The 27,448-nt window shown below is 36.7% G+C and overlaps 4 protein-coding genes and 1 pseudogene across 10 annotated transcripts in view; 4 read left to right on the top strand and 1 right to left on the bottom strand.

Annotated features, from left to right (window-relative positions):
• The first annotated feature begins 4,744 nt into the window (after nt 1-4,744).
• Nucleotides 4,745-8,603, top strand: LOC111498431 (caffeic acid 3-O-methyltransferase-like). Of its 3 annotated transcripts, none has more exons than XM_023149682.1 (5): nt 4,745-5,044; nt 6,845-7,018; nt 7,115-7,428; nt 7,534-7,598; nt 7,787-8,197. In XM_023149682.1, the coding sequence occupies exons 1-5, from the start codon at nt 4,785-4,787 to the stop codon at nt 8,081-8,083; spliced, it is 1,110 nt and encodes a 369-aa protein (XP_023005450.1). In that variant the 5' UTR covers nt 4,745-4,784; the 3' UTR covers nt 8,084-8,197. The 3 variants fall into 3 exon arrangements, with proteins under 3 accessions (XP_023005450.1, XP_023005449.1, XP_023005448.1); XM_023149681.1 differs by lacking the exon at nt 4,745-5,044 and adding an exon at nt 8,489-8,603 and having other exon boundaries at nt 6,482-7,018; nt 7,787-8,122; XM_023149680.1 differs by lacking the exon at nt 4,745-5,044 and having other exon boundaries at nt 6,482-7,018.
• A 977-nt stretch (nt 8,604-9,580) lies between these two features.
• LOC111498822 lies at nt 9,581-11,094 on the top strand (annotated as a pseudogene).
• Nucleotides 11,095-12,683: 1,589 nt separating this feature from the next.
• Nucleotides 12,684-17,124, top strand: LOC111498424 (vacuolar cation/proton exchanger 5-like). 3 transcript variants are annotated; one of them, XM_023149672.1, is made up of 12 exons: nt 12,684-12,965; nt 13,713-13,857; nt 13,941-14,008; nt 14,107-14,135; nt 14,748-14,944; nt 15,044-15,256; nt 15,656-15,790; nt 15,884-16,000; nt 16,080-16,133; nt 16,523-16,639; nt 16,762-16,858; nt 16,932-17,124. In XM_023149672.1, exons 2-12 carry the CDS (start codon nt 13,741-13,743, stop codon nt 16,958-16,960), a joined length of 1,173 nt encoding a protein of 390 aa, XP_023005440.1. In that variant the 5' UTR covers nt 12,684-12,965; nt 13,713-13,740; the 3' UTR covers nt 16,961-17,124. The 3 variants fall into 3 exon arrangements, with proteins under 3 accessions (XP_023005440.1, XP_023005439.1, XP_023005441.1); XM_023149671.1 differs by having other exon boundaries at nt 12,684-13,050; XM_023149673.1 differs by lacking the exon at nt 12,684-12,965 and adding an exon at nt 13,123-13,218.
• A 16-nt stretch (nt 17,125-17,140) lies between these two features.
• On the top strand, nt 17,141-19,054 carry LOC111498448 (transcription factor MYB80-like). Of its 2 annotated transcripts, XM_023149703.1 has the most exons (4): nt 17,141-17,859; nt 17,933-18,062; nt 18,149-18,237; nt 18,307-19,054. In XM_023149703.1, exons 1-4 carry the CDS (start codon nt 17,727-17,729, stop codon nt 18,861-18,863), a joined length of 909 nt encoding a protein of 302 aa, XP_023005471.1. In that variant the 5' UTR covers nt 17,141-17,726; the 3' UTR covers nt 18,864-19,054. The 2 variants fall into 2 exon arrangements, with proteins under 2 accessions (XP_023005471.1, XP_023005470.1); XM_023149702.1 differs by having other exon boundaries at nt 18,149-19,054.
• Nucleotides 19,055-20,298: 1,244 nt separating this feature from the next.
• The window catches only part of LOC111498323 (enhancer of mRNA-decapping protein 4-like), a 12,337-nt gene continuing 5,187 nt past the window's right edge, over nt 20,299-27,448 (bottom strand). The window contains exons 3-12 of one of the 2 annotated variants that reach the window (XM_023149488.1): nt 27,167-27,323; nt 26,817-27,035; nt 26,320-26,448; nt 24,437-26,044; nt 23,835-24,194; nt 23,636-23,755; nt 23,340-23,510; nt 22,536-22,700; nt 22,337-22,462; nt 20,299-20,888 (exon numbers count right to left, since the gene is read on the bottom strand). In XM_023149488.1, the coding sequence (XP_023005256.1) occupies nt 20,583-20,888; nt 22,337-22,462; nt 22,536-22,700; nt 23,340-23,510; nt 23,636-23,755; nt 23,835-24,194; nt 24,437-26,044; nt 26,320-26,448; nt 26,817-27,035; nt 27,167-27,323 (3,361 nt within the window). In that variant the 3' untranslated portion in view covers nt 20,299-20,582. The remainder of the gene's footprint in view (nt 20,889-22,336; nt 22,463-22,535; nt 22,701-23,339; nt 23,511-23,635; nt 23,756-23,834; nt 24,195-24,436; nt 26,045-26,319; nt 26,449-26,816; nt 27,036-27,166; nt 27,324-27,448) is intronic. The other variant, XM_023149486.1, reaches the window with a different exon arrangement.

Genomic DNA, 27,448 nt, shown 5'->3' with positions numbered 1-27,448 from the left:
CTATCTAGGCATAAGGACTAAAATAATTTCATAATAAAAAACTTAGGAACTAAGATATATAATTAAAGTTGAGGAACTATAGACTAAAATAATTATATAAAAAAAGTAAAGGATTGAAGTACAAATTAAATAGAAAAAGACAAAAAAATAAAATAAAATAAATAATATATATATATATATATATATATATATATATATATATATATATATAATAAGGTAGTGAGTAAAAGGTAGAATAAAAGAATTTTGCGCACATGGTTTTAATTAAATACAATAATTAATTTCTCAATATATTAATTTTGTGATGTCCTAAATATACCCAAATCTCCCCTTCCCTAAATATTATTAATAATTCAAATCCATGATTTTTTAAAATTATTATTTCTAGTAAATATTCAAAATTGATGGGAAATATATAATATTTTGTGGAGGAAAAGGGGGTGTGGTGTAAATAATGAGTTTTATAAGGGCAAAAGAAATAAATAAAAGAAAATTACCCATTTCTTCGTTACCAAACATTTTAGTCTCACTCGCAGGGAATCTCTGCACAGTGCGCAGAGAAAGAGAGAGAAAAGAGAGAGAGAATTCCATTTCCATTTCTTTGATTGCTATCTCTTTGAACGAAGATCCATTCATTTACAGTTCAAATTCCATTTGTTCTGCGTCTTCCTCAAGCTTCATCCATGGAGATCCCTAGCAAAGTGTGGAAGTTCAGATTCCATTTCTTGGCTGCTCTAACCCTATGCCTTACACTCTTCTCCCTCATCCTCCTCGCTCCTAGATTGCTCTCTCTCGTTGCCTACTTTTGGCCTCTCTTCCTCTCCACCGCTCTCTTCCTCCTCGCTGTCCTTCTTTTTGCCAACGCCTCTCTCCCGCCGCCGGATAAAACCGGCGAAGGCCTTCTCAACTACGTCGCCGGACACCTCGACCTAGACGCCTCGCTCAAGACCGATTAGACTACGGTTCTATCTCTCTGACTTTTACTTCTCTGTTTTTTGATCTGTACTCGAATCTGATTTCTCCGATCCATTGTTTCTCTAATTTATGTACTCAATAACGGTTATGTAATGAAATCTCCCTTTCTTGACGCTGATCTGATGTGTTAATTGATGAGGATGCCTCTGATTTCTGCTTTTGAGATTGGTTACTGGTAGTGTTTAGATCGAAGATTTTGTGGTTTTCCTTTCTGTTTCTTGTGAATTTCAGTTGTTGATCCGATGGATTTGAGCTTGAATCGCGTGGGAGATCTCTTTTTCTGTGTTGTTTTTTTTTTATTTTTGAATTGTGTTGATTTCAATTTGTTTTGTTTTTAATTTTTGAGGGGATATGATGATTATGATGGGGACGAAATGAGATTCGGATGCTCCTTCATTGAATATCGTCGTTGAGATTTGTCGGACGTTATAATAGGGTTCTTTGTGGGTCCAAAATTTCGAACGTTACTCTTATTGAATGAAGACTTTCTAAGACTTTATGGAGAATTTGCGAGAATCTTGATTTTCAATTATTTAGAATCAAATAAAATAATGCGAATGCAGAACAATTCATTGCCATCACATATAAAAATCTTTGAGTTAAAAATTTAATTCATCCCTATAATTACATTTAAACATTTAGTCTTTTAAAGGACGAAACTATATTCTTAAAATCTCAAAATCAATCACCAAACTTTATCTATATACTATGATCGTTTAAGTTATTTATTGAATATGATTATTAGATATGTTAATTGTTCAATATTACTATGGATAATAATAATAATAATAATAAAACATGAATTGCGAGGCTTTAAGACATGAATACTAATATCATCTTTGAGAAGAGTCGAATTAATTTGAAATATTCTAGACGAGTGAAGTTAATTTGAGGTATTTAGTCTTATGTTCAAGTTAAATTAACTTCGAGAATATTTAAGTTAACTTCAAGTCTTAAATATTTTGGAATAGTTAACTTAACTTCTAGTATTTATTGTATAAAAAGAATTAAGTTAACTTTAAGTCTTGGATCTTTATGAAGATTTATTGTGACATTTAAGTAAACGAGAGGTATATGAATGAATCGAGATTATATCCAAATGAGAGTGATCCTAAGATAGGATGACTAAGAAAAATTTAAAACAATTGAAAGTCATTACTTATACCAATAATGTGCCCTTTTGTTTTCAGGGGCTCAATCATAAAAACTTCATGGTCACGATGCTTTACTTGGAGCAATTATGTGTTCGATGACTTCCTAGAATTTGAATAGGATGCATGTGAGTGAGAACCAATCATGCTGGAAGGACTCATGTTAATCATGGAAGCGAGGAGTACGTAACTTGACCACGTCAGAGAAAATGTAGGAGAATGTCATGACCGTCATGTGTCGAATCCAAATTTCAAATCCTAGACATGAATCGTTTCAATTTAAGTTAACTTCAAGTATTTAATCTTCATGAAGAGTTAACAGTTAACTTTAGGTCTTGAGCGATCATGAAACGTTAAAGTTCAATAGACCTCGTGAAATTGATGCAAAGAGTGTCAAGCCCTATTTTCGATTTGGTCGAATTGATCTTATCAAAAAAGATTTAACCCCATTTTTTTTAGTTTTTCAAAAATTCAATCCACCCAAACCAGAAAAATATCTAATCCAATTTAACTCTGGCCGTACAAGTCTAGTAGTCTAGATTGTTTGAATTATTGGGTCATGTGAACACTTATCGGGCGAGTTCTTATAAAATAATAATAAAAAAAGATATGATATTTCTTTCTATCAAAAGCTCAAGTAGCCAAAAAAACCTCACATGTTCATTGCACACCACCAACCTTCTAGCTTCCCCTCCTCATCACAGAGCTCCGGCTCATGGCTTCCACGGCTAAGGAACAGTTTGGCACTCTTTGCTTCCTCCAACTCCGATGACGGCCAAGAACAACGACACTACGCTTACGCTGCGCAATTGGTTACCTCAATAGTTCTGCCGATGACACTCCAAGCAGCCTTCGAGCTCGGTTTGTTTGAGATCTTGGCCATGGCCGGCGATGGGGGCGAGATGTCTCCAACCGAGATAGCCGCTGAGATAACCACGTCAAACCTGGATGCGGCGTCGATGATCGATCGGATCCTGAGGCTTCTGGCGGCCCACTCGGTGGTGGGGTGCTCTATGATCATCGATGAAAATGGGAATCAGCAGAGATTGTATAAGTATTTTGTTGTTAATGAAGATGGCGTGTCGTTGGGTCCTATTCTCCATAGTGGGTTTGCTCTTTTGTTTACCTTAATTTCAAAACTCGATCTAACTCGTAAACTAAATGTCCTTGAATTGAAATTATATTGGTAGGAGTGAGCTCAAGAATGCTGTCATTGAAGGAGGAGTTCCATTCAATAGAGCTCATGGGGGACTTCATGTCTTTGAATACCTTCGCTTGGATAAAAGATTTAATCAAGTTTTCAACAACGGAACGATAAATTACACCATCATAACCTTCAACAACGGTTTTGCATATACAAGAGAATATCCCTCTTACATTATGATGCAAAGTGTCACGATCATGCTTGTTCAAGACATGTTGTTTATGACCGCACATCGAATGTCCTGGTCATGCTTGCTTAGGATATGGTGTCCATGGCCACATGATTATTCCAAACCCCTTTATTTACTTTCATGTTAGATAAGCCTTTAATGTTCTTATTGTGTCAAAATACCAAGGCGTTAGACCGATCACCAAAATCATATCTACACCTGCTACAACTAAAATGTCTCAAAATGTACTACAATGGGATGTGACTAATTATCAATTCTTTCTACCGAGTTACATGCTATCAAAACTGTAGTTGTTGTCTATTCACTTTTAGCTTATAACATTGATTTCTTTAAATGCATTTTCTCGCTCACGTTTTCTAAAATATTTCTCTTAAACATGACTCGAGATTCAATTTTACGTCAAGATTGTCTGCAAAGTTCGATTTCCATATGACTGACTTGTTTATCCGGTTATAACAAATGCCGCACAATCGTTGACTCGCAACTATAAGAGTGCTATTGCGACACAAAACATGTGGTGTTCAAATGTTTGTTGCTCAACTATAGAGACACTTAACGCTTACGGCGTAAGCAAAGTATATAAAACTCAAAACTTTGGGATCCAATACCAACTATAGCTAACAAACTTCTTAAACAAAATACAATGATTCGCTACAACACGCTTGCTATGGATAAGGAACACAATCTCTATTGATACAATGTTTTTTATTTTGGAAACAAAAAGTAAAGTAACAAGAGTTTACGCTCAGATGGACAATATTATACCAATGTGAAGGGTCGTTGTTTCTATAAGTAGTATTAGAGTTATACACGGGAGTTTTTCTAACATGAAATTACTTTCTAATGAGTAATTAATTGGTTAATTGGTTGATGTATGTCGTCCATTTGTCGTCTTAACCTCCTCATTTATTTTCTCGTACAAAAAGTTAGCTTCAGGTTTAGTATGTGTATTAGGTTTATTTGAAATAACCGTTCAATAAATGTTTGATTGGTCGAGTTGGGTACTCAAATGAATCAAATAGAGTTCACAAGCTAAACCAACCCAAAAGCTTCTCCTTTAAGGTTAGGTTGAGTTAGGCCATTGACCTGTTCATATTTTTTAAAATTATTTTAAAAAATCATTTTTTATCCACGTGGATATTAATAATTAAAAAAATATATTTTCTTTTTATAAAAGGCCAAGTTGGTTGACAAAAGAAACCTCACATGCTCATTGCACACCACCAACCTTCAAGCTTCGTCTTCTCATCACAGAGCTCCGGCAATGGCTTCCACGGCCAAGGAACAATCAACCATAGCTTCCTCCAACTCTGACAACGGCCAAGAACAACATCACTACGCTTACGCTGCGCAATTGGTTACCTCAACGGTTCTGCTGATGACACTCCAAGCAGCCTTCGAGCTCGGCTTGTTTGAGATCTTGGCCAAGGCCGGCGATGGGGCCGAGCTGTCTCCGACCGAGATAGCCGCTAAGATAACCACCTCGAACCCGGATGCTGCGTCGATGATCGATCGGATCCTGAGGCTTATGGCGGCCCACTCCGTGGTGGGGTGCTTGGTGATCATTTGGGAATCCGCAGAGATTGTATAACCTTACGCCCGTGGCTAAGTATTTTGTTCTTAACGAAGATGGCACGTCGTTGGGTGCTAAACAAAAATACGGTAGATTCACTGCAACATGCTTGTTATACAATAGTTATTGAGAATCGTTTTAGTCTCCCATTAACGATACAAGAAACACTATCTCCATTGCTATACAATAGTTCGAGGAAACCAAAAGTAAATTCGTGAGAGTTTATACTCAAAGTAGAGGGTCGTGATTCCTATAAATAGTATTAGACTCATACACTTATCTTAGCTTAGTCATGTCAATTGAAGTGTCAAATGGAGAAGTTAACGAGCACTAGACTTTACCTTGTTTGAAGATTCCATAAAAGGAATCGTCTGGAGAAATTTAAATAATTTTCCGAGACTTTATGTTTTAAGTAGACAATATTTGTATACGGTGAATCTAAAAACTTAAAATCGATTGAAACGTCATTCACGTGAAGCTAAACTCTTTCTGAACAATTTCACTAGTTCGACATAATTAATTGCCACCGAGCGCCACAGCCACAGCTGTGGTTTGATTGATTTTTTTTTACAATTATATAAATTATTTTTATCTTAAAAAAAAAAAAAAAAAAAACTCGATTATCACGTGTAAACACGTGCAAGTAATGCAATTACGTATCACCCAAGTATAAAGGTAGTTTCAGAATTCAAAAATTTGTGGGCCCAGTGGTTTGTTATGAAAATTTGACTTCTCTTAAAAGACTCCTCTCATATGTACACGTCAACCAACCACTTGTCAATGCTGACGTGTCATTAAAAATTATGTGGACTAAGGACAGTTTAATTCATGCAAATATTAAAAAAGTATTATTTATTCTTTTTTTCTTCTTATTTCTGGTCAAAACACGTGTAACGCACGTAAAGACATTTCCGCGTAGTATAGTATAAAAGGTGGCTTCAGAATTCAACAATATGTGGGCCCCACCACTTTGTTTGATAATTTGTGTTTTGTTTTCTTTGGGCCTAACAACTCTCATGTGTGCACTTCACCCAACCACACAACCACATCAAGTTTTTTAAAAGTCATTTAATTAAAAGTGATTTTCCACCTAATCCTCTTAATCTTTATCGTTTACTTTCTTATACAAAGACTTAGTTTCGAGTTTCGAATTTAGTATGTGTATTAGGTTTATGGTTGGTCGGGTTGACTGCTGTAAATAAATCCAATAAAGTTCATTACCTAAACCAACCCAACTATCGTTCATCGTTTTTAAAAATTATATTTATCCATTATCTATATCATATTAATAACTAAAATTTTAACGTTTAAGTTGATATAATAATTATAATATATATATATATATATATTTTGGTATAAAAAGCTAAAGTGGGTAGCCAAAAGAACCTCACATGTTCATTGCACACCACTAGCCTTCTATCTTCTACACCAACCATTAAAAAAGTTGCTGCTGCAGCCTCAGCTTCCACTCCTCATCACAGAGCTCCGACGATGGGTTCCACGGCGAAGGAACAGTCAACCATAGCTTTCTCCAACTCCGACGACGGCCAAGAACAACAACACTACTCCTACGCTGCACAATTGGTTACCATATCAGTTCTGCCGATGACACTCCAAGCAGCCTTCGAGCTCGGCTTGTTTGAGATCTTGGCCAAGGCAGGCGATGGGGCTGAGCTGTCTCCAACTGAGATAGCCGCTAAGATAACCACCTCGAACCCGGATGCTGCGTCGATGATCGATCGGATCCTGAGGCTTCTGGCGGCCCACTCAGTGGTGGGGTGCTCTGTGATCATTGATGAAAATGGGAATCAGCAGAGATTGTATAGCCTTAAGCCGGTGGCTAAGTATTTTGTTCCTAATGAAGATGGCGTGTCGTTGGGTCCTATTATATCGATGATCCAAGATAAAGTCTTTCTTCATAGCTGGTTTGTTCCGATCTTTTAATTAATGATATATTATGAGCATGTATCAAAATCTTAATTTCAAAATTCGATCTAACCAATTATAAATTATATTTACAGGAGTGAGCTCAAGAATGCTGTGATTGAAGGAGGAGTTCCATTCAACAGAGCTCATGGGGGAGTTCATGCCTTTGAATACCCTCGCTTGGATCAAAGATTTAACCAAGTTTTCAACAACGCAATGATAAACTACTCCACTACGGCCATCAAGGCCGTTGTCAAGTGCTACAACGGTTTTGCAAGCCTCAAGCAATTGGTTGATGTTGGTGGTGGCCTCGGGGTCACTCTTAAAATCATCACGTCTGCATACCCTTCAATCAAAGGCATCAACTTTGATTTGCCTCATGTCATTCAAGATGCACCTTCCTATCCAGGTAAACAATTTCTTCCCGAACTTTATCTCTATACTTTTAAAAATTTTCGAGTAGCTTGATTATATTAAATTTGAAGGATAATTTGTAAAGCAAAAATGTTTGCAGGTGTGGAACATGTAGGAGGAGACATGTTTGAGAAAGTTCCTGAGGGAGATGCTATTTTCATAAAGGTTAGTTTTCTATATAATATATTATATATCATAATGTTAATAATACTCGTAATCTTTATAAAAAAAGTTTAATTTTTTTAGTGTTAAAGTGTTAATATATGAAAGGAAATCGTCTATCAATCCTTATAAATTATCTCTCTTTTTGAAACATATTGAATAAGATAAAGTATTTATGTAACTTTATACAGTGGATACTTCATGATTGGAGTGACGAACATTGCGAGAAGCTGTTGAAAAATTGCTACGCCGCGATCCCAGACGACGGAAAGGTAATCGTGATGGAGGGAGTGCTTCCAACGGTGCCTGAGACCTCAGATGTAGCTAAAGGCATCATCCAAGGTGATGTGCTTATGATGACTCAAAACCCAGGAGGAAAGGAGCGAACTCGTGATGAGTTTGAAGCCCTCGCAACCAAAGCGGGCTTTAAACACGTCAAATTCGTCTGTTTCCTAAGCAATCACTGGATCATAGAGTTCTTGAAATGAACCTATGTTTACTTCTTTATAAATAATATCGGTGCTTATTTATTTTAGTACTTAAAAGAGCCGTTTGGTTCAATGTTTTGTTTAAGATGCTTGAAAAAATTGTAAGGTTTTGACAGAAGAATCGGCAGAAATATAAACAATTGGATTCTTAAGTGATGGTATTATTGGATACTATAACTAACCTTAAAAATAATGTCTGAGAAAATAAGGACCAGTGGTGGTGTTGGTTAGGAAGCTCGAATTATTAAGGAAACTAAGTGAATGTTCAAAAAGAAAATATCACGACGACACTGGGAATAAGCTTCAAAGGACAAACTCAAGTACTTATCTTAGGGAGAACGTCGGCTAAGACCAACCAAGTAAGTGGTCTTAGTATCACTATGGTTAAAAATTAATGTTTTGTAGGATAACACATGGCCTGTGGTTCTGTACGTGTCATATGCTTGATATGTGTGATATGTTTAGGAAATAATATGACTATGAAATGTTGGTGACGTGTTATGTTAAAGTTTGACATGTGACGTACTAATGATACGATATATGTTATGGTGTAATATGTTTGACGATACAATACATGATGTTTTATGATATGATATGTTGAAGGATATGTTATGTGCATGATATGACATAAGACCATGTATGATATGAATGATACAAGATTCAACCCCAATACATGCCTTGAAGGATATGTTGTAAAATGATATGATACGAAGAAAAAACGGAAGAGGTTGTATTATATGATAATGAATGAAAATGTTGAGACCTCATGCATCATTGTGTGTTCACGCATCAGAGAGCACCCCTCTTTTTATGATGGTACGGACGCTACGAGGCAGGAAAATAATCATTATATTTATTATAATGCTGACGGTCACTATTCCTAATGAGTGTCCGACAACAATAGCTCCAAAGAATGCTAGCCCGATCAAGAAAGGGGCCCAGAAGCTGTGCGAACCGACTAGTGGGTCCATATTCGCAAGTGTGAGTTATGTATAGAACAAGAAATACACATTCAATTACCCGTTTATGACAGTCACCTAAGGAAATATAGATTGAAAGGATAGGTCTCATTCACTGACTGTTTCTTAAAATAATCAAGGAGAGTGTTATTTCTAAGTAAGACACTCTTGTACCGCTGGCGATGATACTGCAAGTCTAGACCATGACACATGCATAAGATAATGTATTCATTTTTTAGACATATGTTAGAAATATAGCATTTTTAAAGATGTTTTCGAACACGTACGTTTATGACCGTGTTTTTAAATGATTACTTCCCCACAAATGAGTATGTTAGAAATACTAGCGACTTTAGACTATAAAAAATATAGGTTCGTTACACTAATTCTGTTTTCGGTTTTGTCAAATTGATCCAACCAAAAATATTTTAACATGCATATTTAACTGAATTACTTTTTTTAGTTGATAAAGTAATAATTAAAAAATATATTTTTTTATTTATAAAAAGCTAAAGTCAGTAGCCAAAAAGACCCCACATGCTCGTTGCACACCACTAACCTTCTATCTTCAACTCCAACCATTAAAAAACGTGCTGCTGCAGCCTCGGCTTCCCGCCCTCATCACAGAGCTCCGACGATGGGTTCCACGGCGAAGGAACAGTCAACCATAGCTTCTTCCATCTCCGACGACGGCCAACAACACCAACACTTCGCTTACGCTGTGCAATTGGTTACCTCATCAGTTCTGCCGATGACACTCCAAGCAGCCTTCGAGCTCGGCTTGTTTGAGATCTTGGCCAAGGCCGGCGATGGGGCCGAGCTGTCTCCGACTGAGATAGCCGCTAAGATAACCACCTCGAACTAGGATGCAGCGTCGATGATCGATCGGATCCTGAGGCTTCTGGTGGCTCACTCGGTGGTGGGATGCTCTGTGAACATCGATGAAAATGGGAATAAGCAGAGATTGTATAGCCTTACGCCGGTGGCTAAGTATTTTGTTCTTGATGAAGATGGCGTGTCATTGGGTGTTTTGTTATCGATGATTCAAGATAAAGTCTCTCTCTATAGCTGGTTTGCTCGTTTTACATTTTCCTTTTGTTTAAACACTAACACTTAGTTCATCAAAACCTTAGTTTAAAAACACTGAACAGTTGAAATATGATTCAAATATTCAAACTAACAAGACAGAGATTTTAGAAGATTGTTAGTAGATTTGAATTTATCTAGATTTATTATTTCTAGTGGAATGTATAAGCTATAAATATTGGCTTAACCCTTTAAACATAAGTAAGTTGACAATAATAAAGCACGGGAGTTTCATCTATTTTATCTATTTCTCTCACTATTCATTTTTTCGAACCAATCAAATCAGTAGAATTGTGTAACCCAGATGTTCTAAAATCGAAATTATATTTGCAGGAGTGAGCAGAAGACTGCTGTGATCGAAGGAGTAATTCCATTCAATAGAACCCATGGAGGAGTTCATGCCTTTGAATACCCTCGCTTGGATCAAAGATTTAATAAAGTTTTCTAACAACAGAATGATAAATCACACCACCATGATCATCAAGATAGTTGTCGAGTCCTACAACGGCTTTGCTAACCTCAAGCAACTAGTTGATGTTGGTGGTGGCCTCGGAGTGACCCTTAAAATCATCACCTCCGCATACCCTTCAATCAAAGGTATCAACTTCGACTTGCCTCATGTCATTGAAGATGCACCATCCTATCCAGGTAAACCATTTCTTCCCGAACTTTATTTTCAATTTTGATTTCTATACATTAAAGAAAATTTACTATTTTTGGGAATACGAGAGATAAGCAAAAATGTTTCCAAGTGTAGAACACGTGGGAGGAGACATGTTTGAGAAAGTTTCATATTCTGATCTCGAGAATGGTATGATATTCCCCAATTTGAGTATAACTTCTGATGGCTTTACTCTCGGCTTCCCAGTTTATGTAACTATTTTACATGGTGGATACTTCATGATTGGAGTGACAAGCATTGAAATGAACTTATGTTTACTTCCTCACACTTGTATTGCTTTTTAAGTACTCGTCTTATTCGTACCATTTTTAATGTTTGGTTTAGAATGTCGGGAAAAACCTAATTAACCGTTAACCATTTATAAGTTGAGTTGTAACCTTATTTTCCTAATACATTGATTCAACTAAAAAATGTTAGCCTTTTAGGGGAAGAGGCTTGATGACTACGATCTCTATAATGATGATCTACGCGCAAGTAGTCAACCAAGATCTCTACAAAAGTTACCAAAGTAAAGTATATGCTTAATCGATTCTTTGATTCAATGTTTTCGTTATACGAATGAAATGTTCATTTTTTTCTACAGGCTTTCGATTTTAAAAAATTTATTGCTGCTTTATATACTCCGTTTCTTTGACATTCTATTCTAAATCATCATGCCTAATCATTCTCCACAAAAGGTTTGAAAAACATTCATAGTTACTCGTTTTTTTAGCACGTGTTTCAAAAGTCCTAGTTTGGGGTTTACTCTAACGAGGGATTCAATTTTAAGCACTTTTTTACTGCTTTATACACTCCGTTTCTTCGACCCTCTATATTAAATCATCATGTCTAATCATTCCCCATAAAAGTTTTGAAAAACATGGACAGTTACTCGGGTTTTTTAGCACATTTTTCAAACGTCCCGGTTTGGGGTTTTCGAATTAGGGTTACGATTTTAAGCACTTTTTTACTGCTTTATTCACTCCGTTTTTTCTACATTCTATTGTAAATCATCGTGCTTAATCATTCCCCAGAAAAGTTTCTTAAAATATGGACAGTTACCCAGTTTTTTTTAGCATGTGTTTCATACGTCTCAGTTCTGGCGTTTATGAATTAGGCTTTCGATTTTAAGAAATTTATCGCTGCTTTATACACTCCGTTTCTTCGACATTCTATTCTAAATCATCATGCCTAATCATTCCCCACAAAAGTTTTAAAAAACATTCATCATGCCTAATCATTCCCCACAAAAATTTTAAAAAACATTCACAGTTACTCGTAGACTTGGACCGAACTTGTGCCTTCACTTTTTAAGGTTGAGTTGGGTCATATCGTGTTATGCCAACCCAATGATGAAGGTGATCAATATTTTTAACAAAATCTAATATGCAGATTAAATACGGGTTTGTACAGACTCAAATACTAATCCTCCTTAGATTCTATCTCTTGTAAGCTTTAAATCTTTAGACATGGATATGCTCGTATTGACCTTCTAACTTATGGATCTGTTTCTAGTCAGGTTAGATCGACCTTAAATTGTCAATCCTTCAAATTCTTGAAGTGTCCTGCACTTTAAATGTTTCGACTTATATTCAAACCATTTTCAAATGAAGTAACTTGACACAATTTATTTTTTAATATTAATAATAAAAAAATTTAATATGTTTTTTTAAAAAATTAAGTCTATTAATTGTAAAAAAAGAATTTAAAAGTATTAATAAAATTTTTAAATATTTTGAGGTGTTTTTTAAATTCAAGGGAATATTTATTATTTATTATTATTTTTTTAAAGTTGGAAGGATATTATTCAAATATTTACAAATATATAAAAAATATATATATTTTAATTTATCAATTTAGAATTTAAACGGAGCCTGCCGTAATTATTTCAAAATGGAGAGTGGCAATGGCTACCGACTTTGAAAGACAGACGTGAAAAGCACACAGAGACAGTGGTCGGAAGAACACCAACGCTTCAAATTTCGAAGAAATTCGGTGTTCCATCTCTTCTCTGTCGATTGAATAGCGCTCTATCATCATAAAGCTTCATCGGATTTCTTTACACGTCGTAGCATTTTTGCGCTCTGGAACGTACAAAATTTGTCACTCTTCTGTTGGTTCTGGGTTAGTCGATCAACGACAATCGTACCTTGTCTTTTGGTTTCTTCGTATTCAGGTCGATTCTTCACGAGATTCTTGCTAACCTGAGTTCGCTTCAACTCTTCTCACTCTTTTTGTTTCACTTTTATCCGCTAATTACGGTAAATCACAACGAACTTTGTCTTCTTCTAAATTTGAGCTGGGTATTGTCTGTTTGAAGTAGAGCTCTTTGAATGTTAGCTGTTGCTTTCTTCGGCCTCGAATTTCAGTTCGTATTTGTTTTCTTTTGCTTGGATCGAGAGCAGAGGACTGGTGAATTCGAGGATTAGGTTCTGAACTTTTCATTCTAGTCCATGTGGATTCAGCTAATGGTGTTTAATTTGGATTACCTCATATTTAACCTTGATTCAGTTGTTGGTGATGTGGTTGATCCTTTTGTACAGTTTTGAATTTAGAACAAATATGATTCTCTATAGGTTGATACATGTGCATGGATATATTTGAAGTTTTCTGGATTTGTATTAATAGGATATTCAAACTAATCAGCTACATAAATACTTTTATATTTGGAAATCTATATTAATCTCAACACAAATATATTGGCAAATCATGTTTTGTTCTCTCTTCCTCTGTTATATGGCTATTGATTTTGAAGGATTCTTGTTTTTACGTATGGCTTCCTTGTATGGTAATAATATAAGGGTTGGATGAGGAGAACCTTTATAAGGGGTTCAGTAACTGAGGTTTTAAGGGTGCAGCCTTTTTTCTTTTTCCTTAAAAGAATGAAGGATGCTGTCTATTAATGCTGTCATATATGAATCAGTTCTGGAAGGTTTCAAGTTGGTACGAGAATGTCGGAGAGTTTTGCTTACAAGAGCGTGAAGATTGTAATCTTCTCAAATAAACTCAACTTCCTTATGTCTTTTGGGCCGCTAGCAATTCTTGTGGATAAGTTGACTGGACACAATGTAAGTTAAAGACGTCACTGTTGGGCATGAATTAATATCAGTTATGGATTATGTGTTTGTTGAGGTCTTTATGTGGATTACAGAGTTGGGTCTTCTTCCTGAGTCTATTGGGTATCATACCGTTCGCTGAGCGGTTAGGTTATGCGACAGAGTAAGGACTTCGGGATCTCACATTTAATGCTAAATTTCTACTGGTTTTTTTTTATTATTATCTAAAAAGCAGCTCATCTAATTTTTCCTTTGAAACAGGCAGCTGGCTTTTTACACTGGGCCTACAGGTTGAGTCTCGATCTCAATTTCACACGACTATGATTTTCTGAGTTCTTTTGATATTTGGAGTTAAGAAACCTGTTCATGGGATGTTTATGAGTTTATGTAGCTTTTCTTTTTGACACTGGGATAACTCATGATGATTGTATGTTCAATGATATGCCTTAGGTGTTGTAAAATATCTGCAACTGCAAAAATGTTCTTTTTGCACTGTAACTCCTGGTGCTGATTCATCTGTTGCCATTAGTCTACTGAATCAGTACAATCCTGAGTACAATCCTGAGAAGGGGAGGGAGGGTGCTGTCGTAGTGTACTATATACAAATTATCAAATTATCGTAGTTGTGAAAATCTCAAGTGCATTTGGTAGGAAAAACATTAGTGTGCACATACGCACTTCAATGAAAAAGTAATTACAAAGGTATAAGATCAAGCGTCCCCTTAACCGTGTAAAGAAGTGGTAAACCTTTCGTATTCTGATTAGGCGAAGTTTTCTTTTTCAATTAACTATTCTTCCATATGCACAGATGTTTCATCTCTATTCTGTTTTCTTTTGGATTTGGTTATAATGATCCATTATTTGTTAAATTTTCTCTACTCACTTGACGATTGAATCTGCAGTTGGCGGTCTACTAAATGCTACTTTTGGAAATGCAACAGAACTCATCATATCAATTTTTGCACTGAAAAATCAAATGATACGTGTTGTTCAGCTATCCTTGCTAGGCTCAATTCTGTCGAACATGTTGCTGGTGCTTGGTTGTGCATTCTTCTGTGGTGGGCTTGTTTTCAACAAAAAGGAACAGACTTTTAACAAGGTATAAAGGTTTCAGTTTCACCCCAACCCATGAATGGCTTTTCCTTTTACCTATTAGTTTTTAAGCTACTTTTTGTGCTAAAGCTGAAATTTCATGTAGGCAGCTGCTGGTGTCAACTCAGGATTGTTGTTAATGGCTGTCATGGGCCTTCTTTTTCCTGTTCTTCTCAACTACACCCACAGTGAAGCCCATTTTGGGAAGTCGGAATTGGCACTTTCTAGATTCAGCAGTTGCATTATGCTTCTGGCTTATGCTGCTTATCTTTTCTTTCAGTTAAAAAGTCAGAGGAATAATTATTCTTCCGTTTATGAGGTTAATTATGTTATTTTGTTCTTTCTTTTGAAGTTATGCATCATCATGGAAGATAATTTGTGCTGTCTTCTGCATAATATTTATTCCTTATGGGGCTTATGGGATCTCAGGCAGTATGGTGATGCAGTTGTCCTAAAAGACCCTCATAAAAAGTTTAGAACGGGCACAATGGTCTTAGTCATATATTAGTTTAAATCCTGATTAAAAAAACCCCCAAAATCTAGTCATAGTTTTTGTTTTGATTGGTTAAATGATGGCAGACCAGAATGAGAGATAGGAGAGTTAACTATGAGTCGAATGGATGCCCTTTTGTTGACCAGCATCATCTTTTTTCCCCCCATTTTACTTGATATTTTTGTCCACTTAGTAATCCACGTTTTATTTGAGCTACAACTTCAGGAAGAAACTCGGAGTGAAGAAATCTCAGATGAAGATGAAGCTCCTGAGATCACCAAGTGGGAATCAGTTATCTGGCTATCAATTTTGACTGCCTGTATCTCTGTTCTATCAGAATACTTGGTCGATGCAATCGAAGTATTACTTTTTATTTCACCGCCTTCTTGATCATCTGAGGAAAAGCTTCAACTTTTGTCAAGAAGCTTAGCTTATTAATTGATTCTTTTACAGGTTGCATCTGAATCATTGAAAATCCCAGTGTCGTTTATTAGTGTTATACTGCTTCCGATTGTGGGGAATGCTGCTGAGCATGCAAGTGCTGTTATTTTTGCTATGAAAGATAAGCTTGTAAGCTTTAGAACATATGATCCATCTAAATTCCTTGTGATGGAAAAACGAACTGATGCGATCTCTAGTTTCTTGGCAGGATATTTCTCTGGGTGTAGCTATCGGATCATCAACCCAGATATCTATGTTCGGGGTAAGTAATTGTATCCATTTGAACATGATGGTGCTGAGTCCTTATTTCGTCTACTTGCTGTACAAAATTCAACTTTTAGTGTCCTGTCACTTTGTCATTGCGAGCCTGTGATGTTTCTCTGAATTTGAATCTGCATCGCGATGGCCTTCAGCTGATTTGTTTTTACTTTTGTCCCGTAGCTAATGAATGAAGTATTGAAGGTTGTTTTCTACCGTCAGTTAACAAGTTTTTTCTTCTTCTTCTTTTTAGTTACATTTAGTTTTTCAACTTAATGTTGTAAGTTTAAACTTCTAAATTTAATGTTTTAAGTTCCTTTCTTAAAAGTTAGATCTTGTTTTATTCTCAACATTTGAATTTCTCAAGTCATCTCGTTTGGAAAATCAATGCAGGTTCCCTTCTGTGTGGTAATTGGGTGGATTATGGGACAACCAATGGACTTGAACTTTAAACTCTTCGAGACAGCTACACTTTTTATAACTGTAATAGTAGTAGCTTTCTTGCTGCAGGTCTGTAATCAAAACCTGTTCTTCATATCTTGGAATATAAATTCTTCTTTTACTTCCCATTTCAGAATAATCAAAGACTTGAGTTTATTCATCATCCATGTAAAAGTTACGTTTTTCTACAGGAAGGAACTTCAAATTACTTCAAGGGACTTATGCTTATCCTTTGTTATCTGATAGTGGCAGCTAGTTTTTTCGTGCACGTTGATCCTCCTTCCCCCGGTGAGTAAACGTGATAGCTCTATATTTTCACCATTTGAAGTTGGCTGAAATGTTGAGTTTTTATTTGTTTTAGAGGGCAAACTGGAGAGTTTGAAAGCGTAGCTGAGGAGGAACCTTCAGTGAAATTTAGAAGGGCTCTCTCCCAGAAAACTGAGCTTTAGCTCAAAGGTTCTGTTACAATGCAAGAGGTGCTGTAAGTGCCTAAGCATACTGGTCTTAGGCTTCTTTTAACTCGGAAACATGATTCGGTGTAATTTTACTGTAAATATTGTTCATTTCCAGATGCTAGACCTGCAACTTTTGTGAATAAAAATGTGTTTTGAAGAAATACTGAGGTGATCTTTTAGGTGGCTATATTCTGTGAGAGAAAAAAAGACCTGAAAGCCACGTGTCCCCACAGCATATGATTAACCTTACATAAAAGTCAACGAGTGGAGGAGAGAGAAAGTTAGGGTGAGAGAGAGGGGGTTGACCAGGTGTCTGAAGAGTGAGCTACCGACCCATCTCTCACACGCTCAATGGCGTTGAATTCTTTAATAAAATCATGCAGCTTTGATGCCTCTCTCTCTCTCTCTCTTTTACCATATAACCAACCCCATGCAATCACTTCTCGTTTCCTACTGTCCATTATATATAACAATGCCAATCTTCTCTCTTCCCATAATAGAAAAAACCCACCTCCCTTGTTCTTTTTCTTTATTTGGAACCAAAAATAAAAGAGTATTGAGCAAAGCAGATAGTGAAGCAACAGAGCTTCTCTTTTAACATTGTACTGTTCTTTGCCTTGCCATCTCTTTTCTTTGGCTTTTTGTTTCTTTTTGTTATTGTTTTGCTTTTGGTTAAGAAAAGAAAAGAAAAGGAAAGAAAAATGGGGAGAATTCCATGCTGTGAGAAGGAAAATGTTAAGAGAGGACAGTGGACGCCTGAAGAAGATAACAAGCTCTCTTCCTACATTTCTCAGCATGGCACTCGCAACTGGCGCCTCATACCCAAGAATGCTGGTATAACTCTCTCCCTTTAGAACATTTGAAATCATTTTAATTACTCAATGCCTAATGCTGCGATGACATTCAGGTCTCCAAAGATGTGGGAAGAGCTGCAGGCTACGTTGGACGAATTACCTGCGCCCCGACCTCAAGCATGGCCAATTTTCGGATATGGAAGAGCAAACTATTGTCAAGCTACATTCTGTTGTTGGCAACAGGTTCACCACCTTCTTCATATCAGCATTGCTTGTCAATCATCAAAATGAATTTGTACTAAGTAAGATGACCGATCTCGACCCCGCAGGTGGTCTCTGATTGCAGCTCAGTTACCTGGGCGCACCGACAATGATGTCAAGAATCACTGGAACACCAAGCTGAAAAAGAAGCTATCAGGTATGGGCATTGATCCAGTTACTCACAAACCATTTTCCCATCTAATGGCTGAAATCGCCACCACTTTAGCCCCTCCACAAGGTGCCCATCTTGCTGAGGCTGCGCTTGGCTGCTTCAAAGATGAAATGCTTCACCTTCTTACTAAGAAGTGTGTTGACTTCCAGCTCCAACAGGCCAATGTACCGCCGGGAAGTTCCACAGGAACTTATAATCACAACAATCAAAATGAGAAAGATGGTACTGTCGAGAATATCAAACTTGGTTTGTCAAGAGCCATTCAACAGTCTGATCTGATCACTCCATATAAGCCTTGGAATTCTACTGATGCAACAACAACGAACTTGGAGGGGACAAGCAATTGCTTCCCGGCATCAACGTCAGGATTTCAATACCTGTCGCCCTCCTTCGGCAATGAAGGGGATGTGCCATCATGGAGCCAGAGCATGTGTACGGGGAGTACGTGCACTGCAGGAGAACAACAGGGGCAACTGCATGAAATCCTTGAAGAACACAGAGAGGAGCTATCAGAGGGTGGAAAAGAGAGAAGAAATGGGACAAGTATATTCAGTTCAGACTCTGTGTTGTGGGATTTGCCATGTGATGATCTGATGAATCCAGTAGTATGAAGAAATTGGCACCAAAATCCCAAATAAATTCTATCATCAAATGATACAATTGTGAATAGAGGTTACAACAGTGGCCCTTCATTGTATGAATCGGAGTACTTCACAGAATCTCTTTAGACCGAAGAATAAGGAAGCAACTGAATTAGCTCAGCATAATCTATAGAACTCCCCCTTTCTATTTACAACAACATTACAACAATTCATACACATGGCAAATATGGTTTAAGATAATATAACTTAACAAACTACTGGTTGAGGTATGAGTTTCTTCTTTTAAATTCATTTAATTTCAGTCTTTGATCCTTTAAGAGTTTCTATTTTTTAATGTTTTTTCAAATGGTAAGTTTATGGTATTAACTAGGTCTTCACAGACATGTCTATTTCACCGAGCCTCTTTCCGAGACAGTGCCCATCTTTTTGCCTGTAACGCAAATTTCCATCTACAACATTCTTAGGTTTGGTTTCATTTGGTCAAAAGTGTTTTTATATATAAATTTGTATGGTTTGTTTTACACTAGAAATGATTCCATTAATGACAAATCAGTGTATTAACTACTACTAACCACGGGTTGTAGGGAGAAACTGGAGTGGTTGTTTGCAATGGTGTATGTAGTTATTGTTGTAGATGGTCGATAGAAGCGGTCATCAATAGTAATAGTGAGTAGTGGTCACCAGAGATGGTCACTAAAAGTGGACGCTGGAGATGGTTGTAAGTTGTGACAACGATGAGGTGCCATTTTGAAAGTGAATGTCGTATTATGTGTTCATTTAGTTTTAAGTATACGTAAACAATCTTAGTAATGTCCTAGATTGGCTCGAACTAGACTTTCTTGGTCAAAACAATTAATCTTTATCCAGCCTAAACACTCCACATAACATTTGATTCAATAATTTTAAACATGAACCTAGATTAACACAAAATTGTAAATAAACTTAGGCCTGAACTAAAGAAAAGCGTATCTTTTTTCTTATATTTTCAAGTCTATTTTACAAATATAACATATAACATAAGTCCTCGCAATTAAAACCGTGATACTTTAGGTATAAAGCTGACATAAAGTTCATAACTGATATCAAAGCTCTGATAGACATAAATAAAGGAACAAAAAGATTCAAACGGAAGGATGAATATATTGAAGGGAAAAAATAAAAAGAAATACAATACGTTTTAAAAAGTTTAAAAATTTGGCCATAAAATAATAATCATAGTAATAATTATAATAAATGGGGAAGCGAAACTATTGTTTCTACTGCTTCGAGCTCCCATCCAAAACCCCCCCACAGGAGAATTCTCCTGGTGCTGAAAAAGCACACACTTGCTTCCTCTCTCAGCACTTGATAAAACAAACAAATAAATGAACAGTGCCTACAAAACCTTTCTTCCCCACAAGCTTGTTGTGGGGAAGCAGAAGAAGGAAAAGAAGAATGCACAACATATTCCAACGATTTTCATCTGCCAGATCTCTAAGCACGACGACAACAAAAATCACTCGTAAACTGACGAATGGAAAGAAAAGAAAAGAAAAGAAATGAGAGCAGCGAGCCTAATGCTACACCTATTTCACAGATTCGACAATAACGGATCTACATGTTTTCAGTTCCTTTTACAGAAATAAACATGATGAACGAGGAGATGTGTATCTATGCCCCATGCTCTATATCTGCACATTAGGGTGTTGAAAAGCCAGAACAAAATTACATGCGAAAAAGAAGGAAGAATCATTTACAAGTTACCAGCATGGAGTTGACAACATGCATGATTACACGAATGCCAGAGAGCTCAACAGGAGAGATCGTTTGCGAGCTCCGTTGGTGGTTCAATATCTGGTACACCTGTTCAAAGATGGGTCTTATGTGCATCGCTATCATCGGGTCCGTGGGATTTATGGCAGCAGCCACATCGGTCATCCATGCAATTTTCAGGGATCTATCGTTGTTGATATCACAAGCTAGCTGTTGCAAGAGAGACAGCAGTACTCCATGACTTAAAGCAAGGGGATTTGACAAAATGGCTCTAAGATCAACCTGCCAATCAATTCAAAAGGAGGATAATATCATAACCCTTCCTAATTTAGAATCAGTAATTACACACCACAGATCTGCTGTGGACAAATTATCAGAATTAGTAAAGAAACAGATGCAGCCACAGCAGTTCTAATATATAAGCCGACTTTGATCATTTTAACGAGAATGTATAACCATGCAAAAAGATGGTAATACCAGAAAATGTAATAATCTTTTATTGTGGGAAAAAAAATGCATGCATAATTTTATCAGTATGCTATCAATTTGAGAACATCCAAAAATTTTAGAAGGTATTAATGGCAGAAGTTTTGCCAGTGCCATAACCAAATATTCAGCTTAAAGCTTCATTATAGGAAATGACTTAGTACAGGAATAACTCAACTTACAGGCTATCTTCTGTGCTGAAGTAACTAGAAATTTATTTGAGAGACAAAGTTTTAAATTTCAACTTTTAAATTAAATGATCTTTCAATTTTTTTTTTTTTTTTTTTTTTGGGTAGTACATCTGCATCTACTAAGGAGCAGATTGGTGAGAACTTAAATTTAATTATTTTATGATATGATGGATTTGTGATGAACTAAATGTTCCCTCCTTAACTCCACCCCTGCTTCTAAGAGTCAAGTTACAAAATATACCCAAAATTATGAAGCTGCACTCCAAGCATCATATCATATGCTACAATACACATATTAAATATATGAATGTTCATACCGGATTAAAGATTAAATTACAATTTATCTAATACGTCCTTGAACTTTAAAAAGTATCTAATAAATCTTTAAAACTTTCAATTTTGTTTCTAATTGAACCCTAAACTTTTATGTCAAATAGGTGCTTCAACTTTCAAATTATATCCAACATATTTAACATCTTTTATATCAACAAGTCTCTTAGGCCTAAAATTGAATTTTATGTCGAATATAGATATACGAAGTTCAAAAATGTTAAGGAAGTCAATAACCTAATAGACACAAAATTGAAACTCAATAACTTATGAGACACAACATTCAAGGTTTGAGAATTTATTAGAAACTTTTTAAAGATTGAGTACCCTACAAAATACAAAATTAAATATTCAAACCCGTTTTGACATAAATTTAAAAATTCAAAACCTAAATTTATAATTTAGACACCGGTAATAAATATGGAAGTCAACTAATTAAGGGATAGCAAGAAAAAGGATTCCTCCTTCATAAAAGCTTGAAAGGCCTATACAGTCCTAAAACTGCATTTCCAGATCAGAAGAGGGTGGCCGTTCAACATGGTACTGAAGATCGATGTGATAGCAAAGGAAGATAAATAAATCTTCGAAGATAAACTAGAAGAATGAAGGACAAACACAAGAAAAGTTGGAAATGAACAAAAATATATTATCACAACCACCAAGTTCACTTGTGCATGGATATGAAAACACATGCATGCAAAAATCAGTCATACCATAAATTACCTGAGAACATAACCAAGAGACAATGTTCACATCACTTCTCTGTAAAGCAGTGGTGAATGCTTCCTCATATTTCCTTTCTGATAACATTCTTGACAGTTCTTTTGTAGGATCCAAAGGAACCTCGACCTAAAGAATATGTTGAGAATACATCAGATCAGGAGTAAGGGAAATACAAAGAAGAAAAGACAAGAATGTAAACCTTCTCATGGTGAGCACCCAATGGTCCATTGCTTAGCTGGGTAACCAATGGATTTATTGAACTAGCATTTGCTCCTGCAGTTGCAAGGGCTATCAGTTTTCTTTGGCCTTCAGCCAATTCTCCACTCAAGGTCTGTGCCATTGTTGATGCTGAATTTATAGAATCCTGTATTCCATGCTTTAATTAATTAGTAGGTGGAAAACAACAAAGAATGATCAATAAAATTACCAGGCGCTAGGTGAATATAGGTGTCAAATCATGCTAATCAAATACCATCACCTTCAACCTTCAAATATGCCTAATAATTTAATTTAGGTCAAGCCAGATACAAGAAATTCTAAAGAATCTAAAAGAAATCCACCATCCAGATATGCAAGAAAATTTAAAATCAAGGTGTGGCCTCATCTAAATTCCAAAATGCGACCATTTTTACATTCAGTGTGAACCTACAAAAACAGGCTTAATCTAAAATAATCACAAAGCTAGAACAGATCCTGCAAGCAAAGCAAAAGAATATTTAAGGCTAGACATGAAACTCGGAAATTTACTCTCTAAAATCCATCCCCATCCTTTGGAAACTAAATACCAATTAATTTACAGAACAAAACCATATAAGGAAGACAACTATGTCACACTGCTCCAAAGTTTTTAAAGCATCGTGTCATAACTTGATCACCACGTTCTTAAGAAAGAAGGCAGTAAGATGAGAGATGAGCTTCGCCCCAAGAAAAAGGTGAAACAAAGAATAATAACTGGGAGTAAATCTAATATATTCTATCAAGAGTTTCAGCACAGCAATTGTACCCTCAAAGTGAGTGCCAATGGAGAATGTGAAGAGTCAAAGTGCTGCTGAGCTACAGCTGAATGTTCAACCAGTCCTTTCTGAAAAGTAGAGTCTACTTGCTCAAACATGGTTTTGCACGACATTTCGAAGGCAGGAATTACCGATGCTTCAAAACTAGATTTTAATGCATCCTGCATAAGAAAATTGTTACTCAAACCAAAACTCTCAACATCCAAGAGGTGCAAAGAAATCTTATCAATCAGTTCTAATAGATGCAGAACAACTAAAGAAAAAGTGACGTCGAAAATAAGTAAACCTGCAGAGCTTGCTTGCCAGAGGTTTGAAACTGCGCTTGAATTTGCCTAGCAACGGTAGCTTCAAGTTTTGAATTAACAGATTTCTCTAGTTGATTCACTGCCTTATCACCTACTCCTCTCTACATCACATAAGGCATGAATAAGGTCCATGATGAAAATGACAGGAGAAGAAGAGAAGACATGCTAACAAATTCAAACCTGGAATGAATCAGTGATGGCAGAGGAAATTGTTTTCTCAATAGCTGGTGTTAATGTGCGAACCATAGCAGGTCCAATGGCAGCCATTTCCTTCTTCAAAGCTTTATCTAAAAAGGCAGGCAAGTCCTTATTCACAAAATTTGCAACTAGACTTGTTATCTTTTGTGTACCATCTCTCATCAATTTCTCATTTTTAGCACTTTCTTCCTGAATCCGAGCCCACAATGCATCATTATTCGCTTTCAAGGCCTTCTCCATGCTTCTACCAAGAGCTGCCTCCAGCCGTTTACCTTCTTTGGTCACTGGAACTGCAAGCGTCATCTGCATTTGCTTTTGCATTTCTTTCTGAGTGTTCATTATCTACACAAAATAACAAGAAATAATTAATAGAATAAAATTAGAGAGGCAAAGAGCCATGCAGAATGCAATCAACCTCAAGCAACCATCTCAAATAGTGACAAAATTATCAGAAAGGAATTACTTCCTCAGCAAGTATCATGAAATTTCTAAATTTAAGTCGATCATAGAATCAAACATTTTCTTTTATAGAGATGAAAAGATAAAATTGACAACTTCATTCTCAAAAATCTACCAACAATAACCTGATTCAACGTATCTTGGATGGCCAGAAAAGGAGACATCGCAGCTTCAGGTGGGGGAAGGCTTGAACTACCACAAGGTTCAGTGGAAGATTCATTAGAATTGAAAGCACTTGGAGATGGGGAAACCAAGCCTAAGCCTTGCGAGTTCTTCCCCTTGTTCTTTTTCCCCTTTGTATTAGGTGTTGTGATTTGTGGAGTCATTGATATAGATGATTCAGAAACCTTATCAGACACATCTTTGGCTGATGTTCTATCTCCCTCACCAGCTTGGGAACCTACCTCTGTGTCCATTATATTAGCATCAACTTGTAGGGCTTCTTCAATGATATAACTTTCAGATGATAGTGCACAACACTCTCGGGCCACTTCCATACCAAGATCTGAAGCTTGAGAGCAGAAGTATTTTTCCTTGTTATGCATAGAAAGGTTCTGAGGCTCACCTCTACTACAATATTCACCATTCTGAGAAGATTTCATTTCACCCACCTCTTTAACCTCAAGCTCAGTATCTACAACATCATCGTTAATAACTACATCCTGTATATTTGTCTCTACCTCACTCTTACCTTCAATGACATTAGGGGTTTCAGAGGAAGAAACAGCCATCAGTATCTCAGAGGGGGTAATCAGATGAGTCGGATGCTTAAACACAGTAGGAGGATTAAGGACATTAGACAAATCTTCCCGTGCAATTTTCTCCTCACTGTTTCTGGAATCATCATCCAAGGAAGACACTTCAGATAAATTTGGGTGTAATCCATCCATTTTTCGGTTGACTGGATAGTCATTACCACGTCGGTCACCAGCATGATCACTAACTGCAGTAATAGCCTCAAAGGCACCCACTGGACTTCTAAAACCAGACAGATTTCTAGACAAGCGAGGGCTCAAAGGAACAGGAGGTGCTGCAGCAGAGACAATGTCTGTGTTACTAGCTACAGACGACAGTGTAACAGGTTTAGATTCTGTATTTGCAATGGACGCTGCATCTTGAGAAGTGGTGGTTGCAGGATATCTTTCTACACAGGCACTTTCAGAGCCATTGACTAGCACTGAAACCCTGGGAGTAGAACTGGTAAAGGGTGTCTCAGTTGGTTTGCTCCCAGAAGGAAACAATGCAGCCAGTCCTTCAACACCAGCAGAATCCTGTGAAACATTAGAATCTGCCTTCTCCAACCCCACATTGTCCAACGGTGGGGGTAAGCACTGAGATAAATCTAAAGCATAATGTTGTATAGCCTGTGTTTGTACGCAATAAACCTGGACAATATGTGTTAGACGGTCTAATATTTCACTTGTTCCAGTAAAACTTAAAATGGGCATTGTGACAGTGAACTCTGCTATGTAATCCATCCGTGTCATAGCTGGATTAAGACCATAATCTAAGTGAATTGCATATATAGCATTCTTCTTAGCATTAGCAAGTAAAAGAAGGCCCGCTTGAGATAATGCTACAATTTGATTAAAGAAAGCCTCTTCAACTTGACTTTCAGCTGAACTCTTCAACTCCAGGGTCTGGGTGCATTTCCATGATTCAGCATCACTAGGAAGCAGCCAACCTTCCTCGCTTGCAGATGACCATATTTTCACTTCCCGGTTTAGAGGCCCCTATCAAGAGTTTTAAATGAGAGAGAATGCATTAGGGCAAAAAGGTTTACAGAAAATACATCAAACTAGTCAAATACTGCGAACATGCAAAAATAGTGAGCAGAGATAAAGACTTATAATTTTATATTTTCTTCCTTTCTTTAGATAGAAAGTGATTATTCAGCCTTTGACAAACAGTGAGACATCAGGTGCCTATGACTTAGCCTGCCAGACCTCGTGTAAGCACGGAGAACTTTTTCAACTGAATTGAAGGGAGAAGTGCTTATACTACTTACAGCTGTTATGAGTATAATGTGATCGGGTCTGTTTGGAGCAGTCAAGAAAGTAGCCGCATTAACTGGTTGGCCATCATGCGGTCTCAAAACCAGCAAGGGTGATGCCTTGCGATCTTCCCAGATTTTGATCTATAATGTATGTATACACACAATCAGACAAGAAGGAAGAAGACATAAACAACAAGTTTTTTTTGACAGTAAACATACATGACCATTGTCTTCAATACATGGATGATATAACATATTAATTTCCACCACATGACAGTAAAATATAATACAGAAGAAATTTTGAGCCAAGAAAAGAGAACCCCCTTCCAAAGCATCTAATTGATAGGAAATAAATGCATAGCTAGTAAACTAAAAAGAAAAGGACAATCTTTTTCTTCAGTTATTTATTGCAAATACTTGCTAGTTCCTGCAGGTATTTGCAAAATGAAAACATCACAAAGGTACCCGTCCATAACCATATTCAGAAATTCATAAGCATTAATACTAACCGTTCCATCCATAGATGCAGAAACCAATCGAGAAGTCATCCACTGGCACATGGATAACTCAGTCACTTCTCCATCATGCTTACCAACAAGCTGAACGCCATCAATCAACTTGTCGAGAGAAAATTTGAGAGGAGCTTCGGCAGAAAAGCTTTCACCCTTCCCAACTTTGGTTGTGTCAATTCTCAGAACAGACTTCCCAAATCCAACTACCAAAACTTCCTATACAAATTCAGACAACATTCATACATGGAGGTTTGAGCAACTGTACAGCGATAATTATAAACCACAACTAAAACTAATTATGAATCCACAGCTCTACATATGGATGTTAGCATTAAAATAATTATTGCCTGTTTATGACAATGCCAGCAAACTCGTGGATGCACAATTTCCTCCTCTCCTTCCATATGAAGGGAGATGACAACTTTCCCAGTGATTTGTGGTTTAGCTTCTTCATCAGGTCCCTCAGAAATCTTCCAAACGTAAACTCGCCCACCTACATCAACACTGTATACAAGAAATAGGCCACAACCCAGTAAAAAATCAGAAAAGGAATTCTTGGGGGGTTGAACCCCCTTCCCAAGAGGAGAGATTATAAAAAATAAAATTCAAAAAAAAAAAAAAAAAAAAAA

This window comes from Cucurbita maxima, unplaced genomic scaffold (genome assembly GCF_002738345.1).
Source record: "Cucurbita maxima cultivar Rimu unplaced genomic scaffold, Cmax_1.0 Cma_Scf00025, whole genome shotgun sequence".
NCBI classification, from domain to species: Eukaryota; Viridiplantae; Streptophyta; class Magnoliopsida; order Cucurbitales; family Cucurbitaceae; genus Cucurbita; species Cucurbita maxima.
The sequence above is the reverse complement of the archived record's forward strand: the minus strand, read 5'-3'. Positions and strand labels throughout refer to the sequence as shown.